The 17,631-nt window shown below is 30.4% G+C and overlaps 3 protein-coding genes across 6 annotated transcripts in view; 1 reads left to right on the top strand and 2 right to left on the bottom strand.

Annotated features, from left to right (window-relative positions):
* The window catches only part of LOC108904109 (sodium/potassium-transporting ATPase subunit alpha), an 80,438-nt gene extending 79,849 nt beyond the window's left edge, over positions 1–589 (bottom strand). For all 3 annotated transcript variants that reach the window (XM_018706533.2, XM_018706534.2, XM_018706535.2), the window contains exon 1: positions 488–589. In XM_018706533.2, coding sequence (XP_018562049.1) covers positions 488–517 — 30 coding nt within the window. In that variant the 5' untranslated portion in view covers positions 518–589. The remainder of the gene's footprint in view (positions 1–487) is intronic.
* On the top strand, positions 536–6,655 carry LOC108904111 (serine/threonine-protein kinase VRK1). 2 transcript variants are annotated; one of them, XM_018706542.2, is made up of 7 exons: positions 536–700; positions 907–1,132; positions 1,189–1,258; positions 1,311–1,507; positions 1,629–1,848; positions 5,437–5,616; positions 5,668–6,655. In XM_018706542.2, exons 1-7 carry the CDS (start codon positions 636–638, stop codon positions 6,513–6,515), a joined length of 1,806 nt encoding a protein of 601 aa, XP_018562058.1. In that variant the 5' UTR covers positions 536–635; the 3' UTR covers positions 6,516–6,655. The 2 variants fall into 2 exon arrangements, with proteins under 2 accessions (XP_018562058.1, XP_018562059.1); XM_018706543.2 differs by having other exon boundaries at positions 552–647.
* Positions 6,656–12,871: 6,216 nt separating this feature from the next.
* Positions 12,872–17,631, bottom strand: part of LOC108904113 (CLIP-associating protein 1-A) — a 100,611-nt gene continuing 95,851 nt past the window's right edge. Inside the window, exon 23 of the mRNA XM_018706547.1 lies at positions 12,872–14,223. Coding sequence (XP_018562063.1) covers positions 14,023–14,223 — 201 coding nt within the window. The 3' untranslated portion in view covers positions 12,872–14,022. The remainder of the gene's footprint in view (positions 14,224–17,631) is intronic.

Below are 17,631 nucleotides of genomic sequence, written 5' to 3'. Positions count from 1 at the left end.
ACAGTTAAATACAAAAGGCATTAGTCATCCAAGATACAAATCGAGATGAATAACATAAATACCTACTTGGAAATAGGTAAATAATACGAGTATACAGTAACTAATAATGAAAAAGTCCTTAAATTAAATATCTACAGGTGTTTCCAGTGTTTTTACAAACAATTCGATTATATGAAATGATCTAAATTTAAACATAAACACAAAAACAAAAAATGAAATAGAACAATTTATTTTTGATGCTCATGTAATTTTAAGATAATTTTAAATTTAAAAGGTCCGTGTATGCCTTTTTCCTTTTCCCCGTTTGTCAACAAAAACTTTTAAATAGGCGTGGCTATCGTAACGACCCATTTTTAACAGATAACAGTATCTTATCAGGTAATAATGTTATCTTATATTAAAACATATTTACATTTCTACGTTTCGGCACTGCTTAAAGGCTGGTAACATGCAATACATTAATAAATAAACATTTATAAGCACTCACCTCATCATTCAGCTTAACCTTCGAAGCCATTTTCCAAACAAACAACAAACTAATTGAATGCGAAAGCTGAACTGGTCATTCTGATCATCTCATCCTGATCCGGTGTCACTAGTTTGTTATAAAACTGTTATAAGTTCCAAATCTTCGTATGTGTTATGTGGTATGTGTTAAAATTATATTTCATTCTCAAATTAATTTTGGTCAAACGTTAAGGTAAATTAAAAGTTTTCAGATGGTTAATATCCAAATTATATACATCTAGGTATTTGATTTTGAAATTATATCACTTCAAAAGAATGTCAAGTTGGCACCATTTAAATTCAAACCGCGTATTTATCACAAAATGAGGTTATGTAATTTTGTTGTGTGATGTTTTTTATTGTTATTAGAGGTTTTTTATTAATTTAAAATAAATTTAGACATTCTTCACAAATCATATTTAAAATGGCTAAAGCGGCCCCTAAACGAAAGGCTGCAAATGGATATAAATTAGCTGAACGGTTACCAAAAGGTGAAATATTAGAAGATATTGGCAGAAAGAAATGGAAATTGGGCTCTCCAATAGGTCAAGGGGGTTTTGGTGAAATATATGCAGCTCAAGAAGAAGGTTCTACAGGGTCAAATTATCCATATGTTGTTAAAATTGTAATATCTAATATTTATTGTAAATTATTACTTCATTAAGTTCAATGATTTTTCAGGAACCTCATGCAAATGGCCCGTTGTTTGTCGAAATGCATTTTTACATGCGAAATGCGAAACCTACTGATAGTAATATTTTTTTAATATATTAAGGATAAAATCTATAATTACTATTTTTTAGTTGAAGAATTTAAAAAAGAAAAAGGTCTGAAAACTTTTGGTATGCCTTTGTATCTCGGTTCTGGATCACACGAATTTAAAAGTCAGAAATATCGTTTTGTAGTAATGGAGAAGTTTGGTACAGATTTGTGGAAAATATATTTAGAACATAAAAGATCTTTCCCTTCTGATACAGTGTTCAAATTAGGTATTCAAATTGTAAGTACATTTTTAAATTTATGTTTAGTATGTAAGGATGGCCCAAGATATCTTTCAGTTCTTATTTTTTTAATAGGTATATTATTCTCATTTCCCTTTTCTGCTATTTTTTTATTTCTAGTTGGATGTGTTGGAGTACATTCATAATCGTGGATATGTTCACGCCGACATTAAAGGAGCTAACGTTCTAATGGGAATAATGAAAGGAACTACAAATCAGGCATATTTAATTGATTTTGGATTAGCCACTAAGTTTAGCACAGAAAAGGAATTTAAACCGAATCCCAAGAAAGCACATGATGGAACAATAGAATATTTAAGTAGAGATGCTCATAAAGGTGGTAAGTTCCAGAAAATTATAATACAATATTAGAAATTATGTCGTCACAAATAAAAAACATAAAAAAAATAAATAAAAAAATTTGTTGATAATGGAAAATTCTATATAATCTACATGGTGTTCCGATTTTTAGGTGTACAAGTCAATAACATAATAGGATAAAAACAAATAAAACTAATGTAATTTTTTTATTAAATAGAACCTATAAAGGCACATTTTAAGAAACTTAAATAGTGCCGCTACCACGATATTTGTCACCTAAAGTAGATATTACTTTGCTGCATGTAGAAAAAATATTTACTTACTACAGTTATAACATGAAAAATAAAGACACATTGTGATAAACAAAATGGCGGCTCAATATGGCTGCCGGAAATCAGGGAAAATTCAAGGTTTTGAAGTAAAGCGTTAGCTAAAAATAAAAAATGCCTCAGAATTCAGTGGGTTATAGGTGCAAAATGTTTGTTATTAACAGGCCTAAAATGTTGAATAGGTAGGTAGGCGAAATCCAACATGGCGGATTCAAGATGGCGTCTGAAACTGAAAAACCATTGAAAATTGATATATATCAAGACCAAAACTTATGATTTTCCCGTTTAAACTCCTTATTCTGATCTCAAATGCTATAATTTCATTACATATTTCACGTACGGATTTTTAGAAATGGACAATCCAATATGGCGGTTCCAAACGATTTTCATATGTAATAAAAACGGTGAAAAACTGTGAAATTCAAGTGAAAACAATCTCAGACGATCATATTCACCGTTTACAAGTCGTCAAATGTTTGTTTTATACTACATCAGGAAATTACATATCATGAATCCCACATGACGGATCCAAGATGGCGGCTAAAACCCAAAAATCGTCGAAAATTGATAAAATCAAATGCTTAAATTCGATTACTCATTTTACATTCAGATTTCATTAATAAAATTTCAACATTACAGGTCCAATTAAATAAAAACTGTTGTAAAAGCGATAATAAATTGTTATTTATCTTGTCTGTCAATATATTTTTTTGTAAACATCAAATCATTTTTTAAATCTGAAAATCAGTTTTCGTGCATTTCAAGTGGATTTTGAATAAAATTTTACATTTATTTTTACATTTCAGATCAATATAAAAAGTGTAAATATCATAATCTTAAATCAGAGTCTTGATTGCCGACAATTTTCGACGATTTTTGGGTTTTAGCCGCCATCTTGGATCCGCCATGTTGGATTTATGATATGTAATTTCCTAATGTAGTATAAAGCAAACATTTGACGACTTGACGACGTAAACGGTGAATACCTATGATCGTCTGAGATTGTTTTCACTTGAATTTCACAGTTTTTCACCGTTTTTATTACATTTGAAGATCGTTTGGAACCGCCATATTGGATTGTCCATTTCTAAAAATCCGTACATAAAATATGTACTGAAATTATAGCATTTGAGATCAGAATAAGGAGTTTAAACGGTAAAATCATAAGTTTTGGTCTTGATTTTTATCAATTTTCAATGGTTTTTCAGTTTCAGACGCCATCTTGGATCCGCCATTTTGGATTTCGCCTACCTACCTATTCAACTTTTTAGGCCTGTTAATAACAAACATTTTGCACCTATAACCCACTGAATTCTGAGGCATTTTTTATTTTTAGCTAACGCTTTACTTCAAAGCCTTGAATTTTCCCTGATTTCTGGCAGCCATATTGAGCCGCCATTTTGAATTTTTTGAAAAGGCCACACTGGTCCATGAAGAGGGTTCAATAACGACCATTTTAAGCCCAAGATCATTAAAATTTGCTCAAATTTTGGGCGGAGCTTTGTTCCGTTTGACAAAGAACGTCCCATATATTTATACATATTATGTATATGGTAATACCAGAAATAATCATTTAAATGTATGTCTACAATACATTGGGTTTCATTGTATACAAATGTCTCATTATTGATGAATTTAAGCTGAAATTGTATATTATCAGAATCCTGGTATTGATCGTGTATTTGCCTTTACAGTTTTGGCAGTTATATGGTCTCAAAGTTCCTGAAAATTATTTTTTTGATAACTGATACCCGTTAATCATTTTTGATTATGCTGTCCTTAGAAAAATATCCCTGAAACATCTGTTTCTGTTTCACTTGTTCTTTCGGTCCTGAGTAACCTTTTGTCTTCTGCTCACTTGCAAAGAGGTAAACGAGATTATCAGATGTCTTCCTCATCGCACAACCTCAACAGGTGCATGGATAAAGAGTATGCCACACTGGTCTGTCTGCCGGTGGTGAAATATTCTGCCTAAGAGTTTGGTCCACTCTCTAACTTATTCACCTTTAACCACACTAGATACACCCTCAGTGTGGTACTGATTTCAGAAGCTTTTAAATTAACTTTTTATCCTAATATATTTTTGACACTTTGATTATGAGTAGGCTTTAGTGTCTATATGAACGTTTTTGTAGGCTTTGCTTCACCTAAGCACTGGTTTGAGGTCTCCTGGGAGTACCTAGATTTGGAAGCTAATTGGAACTTGATTTCTTTGAGATCTCCTTAGAGTACCTTGTTTGGAAGCTACTTGGGGTTTGATATATCACTTGTGATCTTCGTCACAGGCTCAAAACAAACAAAGAGATTTGATAACTTTCGACAATGTTTTGAATTGTGAAAAAATAAACAATAAATGATTTTATGATTTGCAAAGGGTTTTATACAATGCACACATTAACAAATTGGAGAATACTACACATACTGGCCAGGTATCAGTTTTTGATTAACAAGTTACTGTATAAAGTACCAGAGTTGACATTCGAACACCACCTATGATGGCTCTGTAGAAGTCCTGCAGCAGTCTCCGACATAGATCTGGACATCTTGCATCCATCCATCTATCTTTCGATTCTGCTTGATTTGTATGAATTGTTGACCTGTGGTTTGGTATGGTAGTTCATATTTGTGTTGCCCTGCCTCAGTGCGAATTTTAATGTATTTCCCAAAATACAGAACTGTGGTGGTTTCTTGGCATATCCTGTACATTGTCGGCGGTCATTCTGCCACTAGCATCGGTATCATCTTCTATGGCTTTGGTAATTAGGGGGGAGGGGGGAGAGCTTCATTGAAGGTTTTCTAGGATATTTTTGGTGGAAATTTTTTTTTCCGCTTTGAACCTTCCACTTCATGTGGAGGGTCTTTAGGTTCTCTCGAACATTTGAAATCACTCGAGACTTTAAATGCAGCAGCACTATGAATGTTATGATTTTTATTTATATATTATATTAGCGATTTTTTCCTATGAAAATCCAAATTGTACTTGAAATTAAATTAAATGGGAAAAATTATTGAAAATATCTTTAAAAAAAAATATATGTACCTGCCGTAAATTGTTACATTTTAAAATTTTATATGTAAATATAAAACCCAACAATTGATAGACGAGCGTTCTGAGGGGTGTAGTACAACTTGGTGTTATTAGATTTGATAAAAAGCAATACAATTTTTCAAAAATTGCTTCTAAAAAAATCATAGCAATTGTTTGTGTTATATTAATATCTTGTACATTTTATTTTGTTTTTACTATCGTGGAAATATGTTTTTTTTTGTTGTTGCAGTGCAAACAAGAAGAGGGGACTTAGAAATCCTTGCTTATAATTTAATACAGTGGTTAGGTTGTACCTTGCCCTGGGAAAGTAATTTGAAAGATCCAAATGAAGTGCATAAAAGCAAGGAGGCATACATGGATAATGTTCCTAAGATGATAAAAGCTTGTTTTGGGCATAAAACCCCACCAGGTAAAATAAATAGTATATATTTTTGGTTAAAATAAATAAGGTTCTTTGCAGGTGCTATAGTGGACTATCTAAACTATTTAAAAACTCTAAAATTTAATACTGAGCCCGACTACAAAAAAATCCGTAAAATATTTATATCTGGTATTAAAGATGCCGGAGGATCAGAAAATGACCCCTTAACATTCCATGTATCTCAGAAAAAAATACAGAAGAGAAAAGGAGACCGCAAGGACAGCGTATCACCAAAAAGAAAAATCAGAAGGGGTAGAAAACCGGAAAAAGATGTAGAAGATGAAATGGAAAATTGTAAAGAGGATAGTGATAATGAGGAAAAATCTAAAGAAGTAGAAAATCCTAATGAGAAAATCTCACAATCAGATATAGATGATGAAGACATAATAGAAGCGAGTGATGAAGAAGTGGACAGGAAGAAAAGAGGAAGAAAAGGAAAGGGTGATGAACTGCCCAAGAAGACAGCAGATGAAAATAAAATAAGCGGTGAAATGGAAGTTTTAAAAAATAAAAAACCTTTAAAGAGAAATAAGACTGAAGCCTCAAAAAAGGATAGTGATGCAGAGGAAAATGGGACAGCAGATCCATATGAAGGTTACACTGAAGCAATGAAGGAAGTAGTATTGAAAAAGTTGAAGAATGGAAAGTCAAAGGGTAGAAAGGATAATAAAATACCAGTTATAGACGATAATATGGAAGGTTACACTGATAGTATGAAAGAACTTGTTTTAAAGAAAACAGAAAGAGTAGTAAATAAAAAGAATGTTAAAAGTAAAAATCTTGCCCCTCTTACAAATGTGAAAAGCGATTCGTCTGATTTGACACGAGGAAGTCGATTGCGTGCCCGTAAAGATGTATGTTATAATGATCAATTAGATTCTGATTAAATTCATCAAAACAATTTTGCTATTAAAGCAGTGACGGAATAAAGTCTTTTCATTTAATTACATAATACTTCAAAATACCTACCAGAAACATATTTTTATTAATTAAAAAATGTTAAAACATTTTATTGTACTGCTGAAAATAGTGAAAAAAATGTTTTATTTTTTAAAATGATTAAAAAATTTTTTAACCTCATTGAAAACACTAATAAAAATCCTCAGCATATTTTTATAATAAAACAGTTTAATCGTAAATTTTTTTCTACTTCCCATTCTCTTTTATTTGATGCATTCTGTGATTATTTCAACACCCTTTGTAGTTTCTTAATATGCATAATGTTTATGTTTTTAGGTTTTTAATTTATGTCTTAGATTAAATTCAAGTACAATCTAGCCTACATTTTCTATAAGTATTTTTATGTATTTTTAGTGTTCTATTTTAGTATTAAAAAATGCAGAATACAATGTTTTATTTTTGTATTTTAAGTCCTTAGTAGTTATTTTTTTTATGAACACGTCATACCATGTTTCAGATGATTTTTGAGCCCACTAAAAGAACTTTCATGATGAAAAAATTTCGAACAAAATTAAAAATAAAGTCTCCTCTAGGACCTTAAAAAGGGTTGCATGTTTATGTACAAAATATTTTTTCTCATAATCAACTGACATACATTTAGGTGTTTTTACTTTATAAATAATTAGAATTTTAAGAAAAATGAAAATAAATACATCAGTTGATTAAGAAATTATTTTGCAAATATGTACATATACTGAGTTGGGTTTTAAATGGAAAATTATAGAACCGATATAACTCGCAAAACTAAAAAGAAGCAATTATAGGTATCCTTGCTCATTCAACGGTCCGTTTGTTTATGTCTGTAAACAGATATAATTTCTTTAAAAAATTACAACTACATATTAATTTTAAATCTGCGCTGTGCATCTATTACACTATCCGTACTAATGATTGCCATGAAAAAAAACTAAGCAATAGTAGGACTTATCTGTCATTAGGAACTGTGATTTTATTTTTAAGATTTGAAATATTAGTGTTTGAAAAAAATGGATATACATTCAAGTCTTATCAGAAGAACGGTCTCTCATTCAGCTGAGATTTTTGGTAAAACAATACACTCCCTATTTTCAACGTGTATACCTTTTTTTATGTAGAATTGTCCTCGGAATCCAAAAATGAGTCCCAATTAGGTGATTGGCGTAGAAGTTTGGGTAAAGAAATCCCGCTTTACTACTCCTTCCTATGCCACTGACATACAAAAATTTGTAAATCTTACAGTAAATTATGCATATGTGCAAATGTTAACACCACACCAAATTTGAATGAATTTGTTATAAGCATACCAAAGATTTCGTAAATATGATTTTAACAACTGGCCAATACGGCCCTGTACAGTGAAAACGGTGACACTTAGACCCTTGCTTTATAAGGCAATTCTGAATTATTTATCGAGTTCTCTTTGTGGCTAAAGTTTGATTCACTCGAACTGAAACACCCTGAATACTTTTTTAGACGTTTTGCATGGGTGGTTAGTAGTTTTTTGACCACACCAATGTATTACACCATCACAATTTCAAAAAATATGTCGAGCGCTTTCCCAGATATCCATCGATGGAGTTTGTGGTGGGACACCCTGTATAGTTGCATTTGTGGACTGTATTAGGTATGAAAATTTGGTAGAAATCCGGCTCGAAGGATAAAAAAAAAATGTTGCGTTTGTGGACTGTATTAGGTATGAGTTTGGGAAAATATAATAATCAAAAAGTGATGGTGAAGTTAGACACTTACCTGTAACTGGAGTTGGCATCCAATGGCAAGTAAACCACAAAAGCACGAGCAAATAGCGACTTGATTGTCGCACGGGTCTTCTGAACAAACTTACAACTCACTGCCGTGAATTTTAATATTTAAAATGGACAAAGAATTGTAAATGACTAATTAATTAAAGTTATGTTAAAATATATAAATTAATAGTTAACTCAAATCTAATTAAAGGGCAAAACACCAATAAGTTAATACTATTTTTTGGTCGAGGTCACTTAGAAGTTAAGGAAATCACGTGGCTCTATTTTTTTTGTTATCTTCGGTTTACGGGCATGCCCTTCTCCACTCAAATAATGGCGTCCACGTACCGCTTTCGGTTATACCGGAAGTTGTCATCAACTTGCTTAATTTAAATGGAACACCCTATACATTATTGCAATTTTGGATTCTACGTGTTATTTTAGGTGGACTTTTATGAAGTTTCCCTATTCCTAAATTTACCGTTTTCGAGATATTTAATTTTTTTCAAAAAATTGAGAGAAACAGTGACTAGCTTCAAACCATCTGTATTTTATAGTAAGAAAGATAAAGCAACAATCCATACTTTCAAAGTGGCTTAATTGCATACAGGGTGCTAGAAATTTAATACCGAGTTTAGTTAACTTCAAACCTTCATAAGTCTGTTTTTTTAAATGGAACACCCTGTACGTTTTTCTATATTCTGATACACAATTTTATTCTCTTTCGAACGATATCAGGGTTCCCTATACCTATCTCTTCTAGTTTTTAAGTTATCTACTATTTTTTATGTAATCACCTAAAATCATGCAATTTATTGCGAGGATAACTGTGAAATATTTAGCAAAACTTCAAAACAAACAACTAAACTGTCAATTTGTTATTAGTCTCTCGCAGTAATAGTTTAATTTAGTGTTTATAAGAAATGGAAAACAATACATATTCAAATGCTGATATTTTAAATTTATTATTCATTCACGGACGTTACGATGGGATTATAAGCAGAACATGTACATTTTTTTATGAGACATATCCAAATTTGCCACCAATGAGCAGAAAAAAGTTAAGAATTTTAGCAAATGAACTAGAGTATGGTCGAATTTGTGCAGAAAGAATTTTACCAAAACCAATAACTTCAAATGAAGATAATGTAATAAATGTGCTAGCCTATTTTAATGTTCATCCAGAATCCTCAACTCGTGCCGCAGAGTGTGATTTAGGCATTTCATTTCACAAGCATCTATTCACAGGATGTTAAGAACTAATATGTATCCACACAAATTTAACCTACTTTCTGCTCTTCATCCGGGCGACGCCGTGCAACGTGTACAATTTTGTGAAACGATGTTAGTACAATACCAAGATCCACAACTTTTGCAACATATTATATGGACAAACGAGTCAAAATTTACGAGAGAAGGTATTTTTAATAGACATAAAACTCATTTGTGGTCATCTGAAAATCCTCATGTTATATGGGAAAGAAACTTTCAAAATAAATTTAGTGTAAATGTTTTTGTCTAAGATAACCAAATTTCTTGGTACGAAGAAAAGCGACCAAAATTTTCGCACCTTTGTGAGACCTCATAAATTTACTCCAAATGTGTACCAAAAGATAGTCTGTGATGAGACTTGAATTGTCTAAGTTTTAGCTTGAGGCTGCATTTTGTTTTCAAGTTACGGTTGATTAAAGTTGTCATTTTTACATGGATTGTTATAGGGTTTTCAAAGTCGCTGATTTAAAATCAAAGATTCGTTAATCTCTATGACTTCAGATTCTGGGAAAGGTCTTCCCAGAAAGGTTGACGAAATCATTGATTTAAAATCAAAGGTTCGTTAATCTCTATGACTACAGGTCATTTGGAAGTCAAAGAATTAATCTTGGATTGTTAGTTTATTATGTTATATGAGCAAGATATATCGCCAATTTGAAGGAAGTATGTAAGTCTCTAATTTCAATTCACTAGTTGGTTGACCTGTATCACGTCAGATTCAAGAATCAATTGAGGGATTAATAACGAAACCATGAAAAAAAAAATGTGTATTAATCACAAATTCCTAACCTATCTTCGAAATTCTTCATTTTTCTGAAGCTTTTCAGTCATTTTATGAAGACCGAAGGGTGATGAAGCAATTCTAATAGCAAATTCGTGCTCAGCGCAAAAAAGTACTTCGGAATACATATGCCACATGTGAAGTACAAGCGATTTTTTTTTAGCGGTGTAACCTCGATCCAACAATCCATGTAAAAATGACAACTTTAATGAACCGAAACTCGAAAACGAAATGTAGCCTAAAGCTAAAACTTATAGACGATTCAAGTCTCATCATAGACTATCTTTTGGCACACATTTGGAGTAAATTTACGAGGTCTCACAAAGGGGCGAAACATTAGGCTTTTTTCGGTCGCTCTTTAAATGCCGACAAATATCTCAATATTTTGCAACCGGTTGTGGCAGATTTTCTTGACGATATACCTTTAGAACAACTAAAGAAGTGTTGGTATCAATTAGACAGGGCTCCACCTCACTGTCACAATCAAATAGATCAATAGCTGACTGAAATGTTTGGAGATAGACGGATGAGACGTCTAGAACCGTGGAATTGGCCAGTGAGATCTCCCAACCTCACTTCCATTAGATTTTTATGTTTGAGGAGTAATAAAGCAAAAAGTTTATTTTACACCCGTTGCTTCAAAAGAGATTGCTCGAGTACGAAGAGCGTTCAATGAATTGCCTGCAGCTGAAATAGCAAAAGCTAAAGAATCCACAAGTACTTAGCTGTTAATGAGGGTCATATTGAACATGACTTTTTTAAATAATTTTTTTTTTCTTAGTGCATTATTATTAACATACATAATTAAAACTGTGTATTACTATGTATGAAGTTGATTTTTTAGAAATCTTCTTAACTTTATTGTGCTCATTGGAGGAAAATTGGGATGTGTCTCATTAAAAACTGTAAATGTTCTGCTTAGAATCCCACTGCAAAGTGCAAATAAATAATAATAAATAACTGGTGACAGTTTAGTTGTTTGTTTTGAAGGTTTGCTAAAAATTCCACAGTTATCCTCGTAAGAAATTACCTGATTTAGGTGATTACACAAAAAATAGTAGATAACTTAAAAACTAGAAGAGATAAGTATAGGGAACCCTGATACCGTTCAAATGAGAATAAAGTTGCGTATCATAATATAGAAAAACATACAGGGTGTTCCATTTAAAAAAACGGACTTATGAAGGTCTGAAGTTAACTAAACTCGGCATTAAATTTATAGCACCCTGTATGCAAGTAAGTCACTTTGAAAGTATGGATGGGAAGCTTAGGGGTCTAACTATCCCCCCTATAAATATTGTTGTTTTATCTTTCTTACTATAAAATACACATGGTTTGAAGCTAGTCACCCTTTCTCTCCATTTTTTTGAAAAAAAATTAAATATCTCGAAAACGGTTAATTTTAGGAATAGGGAGACTTCATAAAAGTCCACCTAAAATAACACGTAGAATCCAAAATTGCAAAAATATATAGGGTGTTCCATTTAAAATAAGCAAGTTGATGGCGGCTTCCGGTATAACCGGAAACGGTACGTGGACGCCATTATTTTAGTTGAGAAGGGCATGCCGGAAAACCCGGTATCCCTAATTTTCACAATTCAAATCGAAGTAGTCTGTGAAATAATTCTAATGGGCCGTCACCGTGAGACACCCTGTATAAACTACACGGGAATAAGGTTGAATAAACAGTTATGTGTCATATTACAGTATTTATTAATTACATAAACGGCAGGTAATTAGAAACAGCAAAAAATAACTTATACTGGAAAAGCTCTGTAACAGGGATGTGATATAAGTATAGCATTAATATTCTAATTACAGCTACAGTATATACAAACTATATCAATTTTTAAAAAATGTAATAATATAGCACATTGTCTCAATACATTATATTTGGCATATAAAATATCATTTTTAAGCTATTTTAAATTTTCTATAAAAAACCTGCTGTAGATTCTGTTATTTGTAAAACTATTACTATGTCGAAAAATTGCCGAAACTGTGCACGTAGTAGTATTAGAAATTCCATCAATCACAACATTAAAGATTTACGGTTGATAACAAAACTGATTACAAACTGTCACATACTTAAGTTCTTTCAACAGACACATAGAAATTAATCAAGTTTAACATAGTAATTTACAAATAATCACCACTTATAAATACAAAACTTTAAAAAATCAAAGTATTTACATTTAAATAACTAATAACCATCACACGAATATTAACCCAAAAAAAAATGCCTGACTAGGAGAGGCCTTGACAAAATTTCCTTTATTTTGTGAAGAAATCAAAAACACAGACCGTAGGCCAAAACTTTCAAACAATTTCCGCCATTTACTTATTTAAATTAAAAGAAGACAATTTTTATATATTGATACAATTAAAACACTATTTTTGGACAGCATCAAGAAGATCAATAATCAATTTTTTCGGAATATGTATGATACAAGAATTTAAAAACTTTTTCCAAAAATTTACAAATACTTCATATATTTACTTACATTTTCCAGGAGGATTTACCAAACAATATTTGTAAATTTAATTTTGACATATACACATTAAACAAAGTTTTGAAGTGAAGAAAAATATAAAAAAAAATCAAGAAATTACACAAAACAATTTTTCTTGCTCTCTGATGGATACATAAACATGTGTAACTATATTATTGGAAAATTTGTAATCTGTATGATCAGCACATTGAAAAAATATGCAACAATTGGATTATTGTCGAAATAGTGAATGTGACAAGCTAAAATATTTGTCTATTCAACTTCAACATTTTTTAGCACATGAAAAATTCGTATTTTTTACTTTCTTCGTGGCATTTGTGTGACCAGTTTTAGTATAGTGTATAAATATTTTTTTATTATAAAATGTTTCCTTTTGGAGGTAAAAGGGTTTTCTGCATAACGTGATTATTTAATGAAATCATTGTTTGAATTAAAATTGAAGAAAATTGTATTAAAAAAACATTTAATTTTAAAATTAGACATTTGTCGCCAATTTTGGCCTTTATTACTACTGACTTTAATAAAATTCACTATTCATTAATTATAAAAAAATATGGAAAAAATATATAACTGAGAATTAACATACTTTACGCAGACAATAAATTTATTGTTACAATTAAAAAAATTAAAATACCAATTAAACTCTTGACAAATTCAGTGTTTAATAAAAGTTTTTGTATCCTTTCCATTTGCTGATCATTTTTTTCCATATGAAATGGCACAAAGTAATAAGAGCTTTAAAATGGTGTAAAATTTAGTAGAAAATGCAATAAGTATTACATAAATTATATACAGAATTCAATAAGTAATAATAAAAAACAATAAAATGTTAAATATAATAAATTAGTTAATATCGTAAGAATTAAAAATGTGATGAATAACAAGAAGAAACATTTTTATCGTAATCTTATAACTATAACATTATAAAATGTAAAATCAAAGCTAGTAATAAGTGTTAAGTATTCCTATCAGTAAAAACTTAAAATTACAGTTAATTAGTTATTACAAGCAAAATTATATCAAAATAGCATTAAATTCAGAATACTCAAAAAAAAAACAAAATCAAAATATATTTGATATTAGTGATATTATGGTACAGAATATTCTGTAGTTGGAAGATTATTTACTTATTTTTCATCGAGGACTAGCTAATGTTATTTTTTGGACTTGTCGGTACTGACGTATTTTGTTCTGACCTACTAATATACAACCTTAATAACTTAACTTTACTTCCAGAGAGGTGGTTAATATAAGTAGAAAGTCTTTCTTCACCCACAGCCTTATATAATGCTACCATGCAAAATATGGAACTCTTTCGTACGGGACTCTCATGGTGATCTGTACCCTAAAGCATAAAGCCCGTTATTTAAATTAACATATAAATACATTTTCTTGATAAATAATGAATAGCGGTTAACTGTACAGTACAATCTCACTAATCCGGCACCATTAAAAACCTAAGAGTGCCGGAGTACTGGAAAATTCGGATTAATGGAAAATATATATGTAAACAGTATTAAATTAAAAAACGTTACTTTTAATTGTTTATTAACAAAGAGATACATACATATTACAGTTGTGTATGCATATATATGTATATTGTAATGTTTATATGTTTCTGTAAAATAATCTTTCAACTAAACTATAACTGTATAAACTGTATTCAAGAATAGTAAAGAAACAAAATAACGCCGGATTACTGGACGTGCCGGTGTAGTGAAGTGCCCGATTATAGAGATTATACTGTAATAATTTTATATCTGAAAACTTAATCAACATCTAACAATGAACATATATTAAGGAGGTTCGATACTGAAAAAGAAATGGTGAGAAAGTTTTCAAAGCAATTGAAATCTGTTAAAAAATATGCAAACTGTCTCGTGTAAAAATATCAGATCAATTGCCAATGTAGTTTTTTTTGTAAAAATGATATTAAAAATTATGCACAGGCTCTTATGGGAGTTGGGAAAAAACTTTAATCAAACGTGAATATTGCTCTTAAAAATGGTTAGGATCGGGAAAATAAAATTGTAATTAAAGAATTAAATATTACTAAACATTTTAACACAATAAAAATATGCACTTACAATGTAATTATTGAGATAATGGAATGAATAGATAATGTTTTGNGTTATTTAAATTAACATATAAATACATTTTTTTGATAAATAATGAATAGCGGTTAACTGTACAGTACAATCTCACTAATCTGGCACCATTAAAAACCTAAGAGTGCCGGAGTACTGAAAAATTCGTATTAATGGAAAATATATATATAAACAGTATTAAAATAAAAAAACGTTACTTTTAATTGTTTATTAACAAAGAGATTGGTACATAGATACATACATATTACAGTTGTGTATGCATATATATGTATATTGTAATTTTTTTACGTTTCTGTAAAATAATCTTTCAACTAAACTATAACTGTATAAACTGTATTCTTCAAGAATAGTAAAGAAACAAAATAACGCCGGATTACTGGACGTGCCGGTGTAGTGAAGTGCCGGATTATAGAGATTATACTGTAATACATTTATATCTGAAAACTTAATCAACATCTAACAAAGAACATATATTAAGGAGGTTCGATACTGAAAAAAAAATGGTGAGAAAGTTTTCAAAGCAATTGAAATCTGTTAAAAAATATGCAAACTGTCTCGTGTAAAAATATCAGATCGATTGCCAATGTAGTTTTTTTTTGTAAAAATGATATTAAAAATTATGCACAGACTCTTATGGGAGTTGGGAAAAAACTTTAATCAAACGTGAATATTGCTCTTAAAAATGGTTAGGATCGGGAAAATAAAATTGTAATTAAAGAATTAAATATTGCTAAACATTTTAAGTCAATAAAAATATGCACTTACAATGTAATTATTGAGATAATGGAATGAATAGATAATGTTTTGACAAATTGCAACAAACATCTGATCCAATGAAAGGAAATATGGCAACGCTGTATGCTTTATTTAACGCTTCAACTGACGCGCTATATTTGAATAGCTCAATTATAAACTATAAAATTATTCCAGTCAAAAACATATGGAGTAATAATTAATATTAAATAAATTTTTCGTGATCTAATTCAATATAATAGCAATTTGAAACAAAAGTTGAAAGGATCTCTTTACAAAACGACCAGTTTGTTCTGTCATAATCTTCAATTTGACAAGGCGAGGTCTCACTACCATACATTGAGCTTCTTGATAGTTATCATATGAATTCTCGGTTTGCTCATTTTACTTTTTTCTCATCAATCTACATTCTGTTTCATACGCATTTTATACTGCTTTTCAGTCATTACTTTTCCTTTGTATCTTGGATCTTCATTCATGTTTACGGTATATGGGCTAAGCACAGTTGACGTTGACAGTGACCCCACTTTACCACCACGCCATACTGATGTGCAATGTTGCCAGACATCACCCATAATTTTACTAGCTCTTAATGAATAAATAGACACTTTCATTCAAATAAAAAGTTAATTGCATTAAACACGAAAAATATATGTGAGCTAATATGTGTTGTATAAATTTCATTCGCATATATTATATTTAGTTTGCTCAAATTAGTTTATGTAAGGTTGGTACTACAACGAAACTCCCGTGTATAAGCATAGGCTTCCCTCCCGTACGCCCTGCCCCACAAGAGTTCTATCGAACCTCCTTAAAGAACAAGAAGTACAAAATTAACGAGTGTTTTATTACTACCATTCTAAAATGTACAGGGTGCGATGTTTTCAACATGTTTTGAGAGATTTCTTATATGATCAAATTTTTATTTTCTTCGACACCAAAAGTCAATCTCGATTGATTACTGCGAAAAATTAAATAGCAGTATCACATTTTTTTCAGGAATTTTTAATTTTTTTTTGTCAAGAATCCACATGTGGTATCTTTCTATAACTTCTAGTTATAGAAAGATAATTAATAACTTCTAGTTATTAAATATTTTTCAGTTTATGAAAATGCATACAATTTTCTTTCAAATAATACATAATTTAAAATTTACTTTTATAATACAGTTTGGTGTAAATCAGTCATATTAGGACAAAATTCACAATTCGTATACGAGAAAAAAATGGCAAACGTATAGTCCGGAGAAAGTTTAAATTTGATTTTTTTAGCAAATTTCATTGATTTGTGACAGAACTCGCATTTGACAACTGGTGTTATGTCATACCATTCCCTAAACGTGAAAATAAATAATTATTTAAAAAAATACTATAGCTATGTCCCTCTTCATTATAACCAGATTTACATGTGTTTCTTTATTAATACCTCAAATCCATTTAGACATATTTAATTACATTGAAAAGTAACTGATTTATGAAGAAATAATTTTTGTCTGATATTTGGAAATCTTAATGGCTTCAAAAATTAAAAAAAAAAAACGTATGTATAGGACTGTTTATTTAAGAAAATATGTATGGATTTTAACTAGAAAATTAGAAATTATAAGATATTTCCTGGATTCCACACACAAAAACACAAAAATTAAAAAAAAAGTTATAAATGAAAAATTAAGACACCTTACATTCTTTAGACCTATCAAGATACAATTTTTGCCGTTCCATTTTATCTCAAACATCGAACAGTACACATTTACATTACTTTTTATACACAGTATGTCTGCGGATTGAGTTTACAAGAGGACAAATGGACTAACAAGTGAGATAGGAAAAAAGGCATTCTTGATAAAAGTTTTTGCTTGGAAAATTAATAAGAGTCACGTTATAAAAAATTTA

The sequence above is a fragment of the Anoplophora glabripennis genome, unplaced genomic scaffold (assembly GCF_000390285.2).
Source record: "Anoplophora glabripennis isolate ALB-LARVAE unplaced genomic scaffold, Agla_2.0 scaffold106, whole genome shotgun sequence".
NCBI classification, from domain to species: Eukaryota; Metazoa; Arthropoda; class Insecta; order Coleoptera; family Cerambycidae; genus Anoplophora; species Anoplophora glabripennis.
The sequence above is the reverse complement of the archived record's forward strand: the minus strand, read 5'-3'. Positions and strand labels throughout refer to the sequence as shown.

Bases quoted from the DNA above. Each gene is read 5' to 3' on its own strand.
- LOC108904111 (XM_018706542.2), top strand. From the start codon at position 636: ATGTGTTATGTGGTATGTGTTAAAATTATATTTCATTCTCAAATTAAT. The intron at 1,259-1,310 runs GTAATATTTTTT...ACTATTTTTTAG, and splicing joins AAATGCGAAACCTACTGATA to TTGAAGAATTTAAAAAAGAA. The intron at 5,617-5,667 runs GTAAAATAAATA...GGTTCTTTGCAG, and splicing joins TGGGCATAAAACCCCACCAG to GTGCTATAGTGGACTATCTA.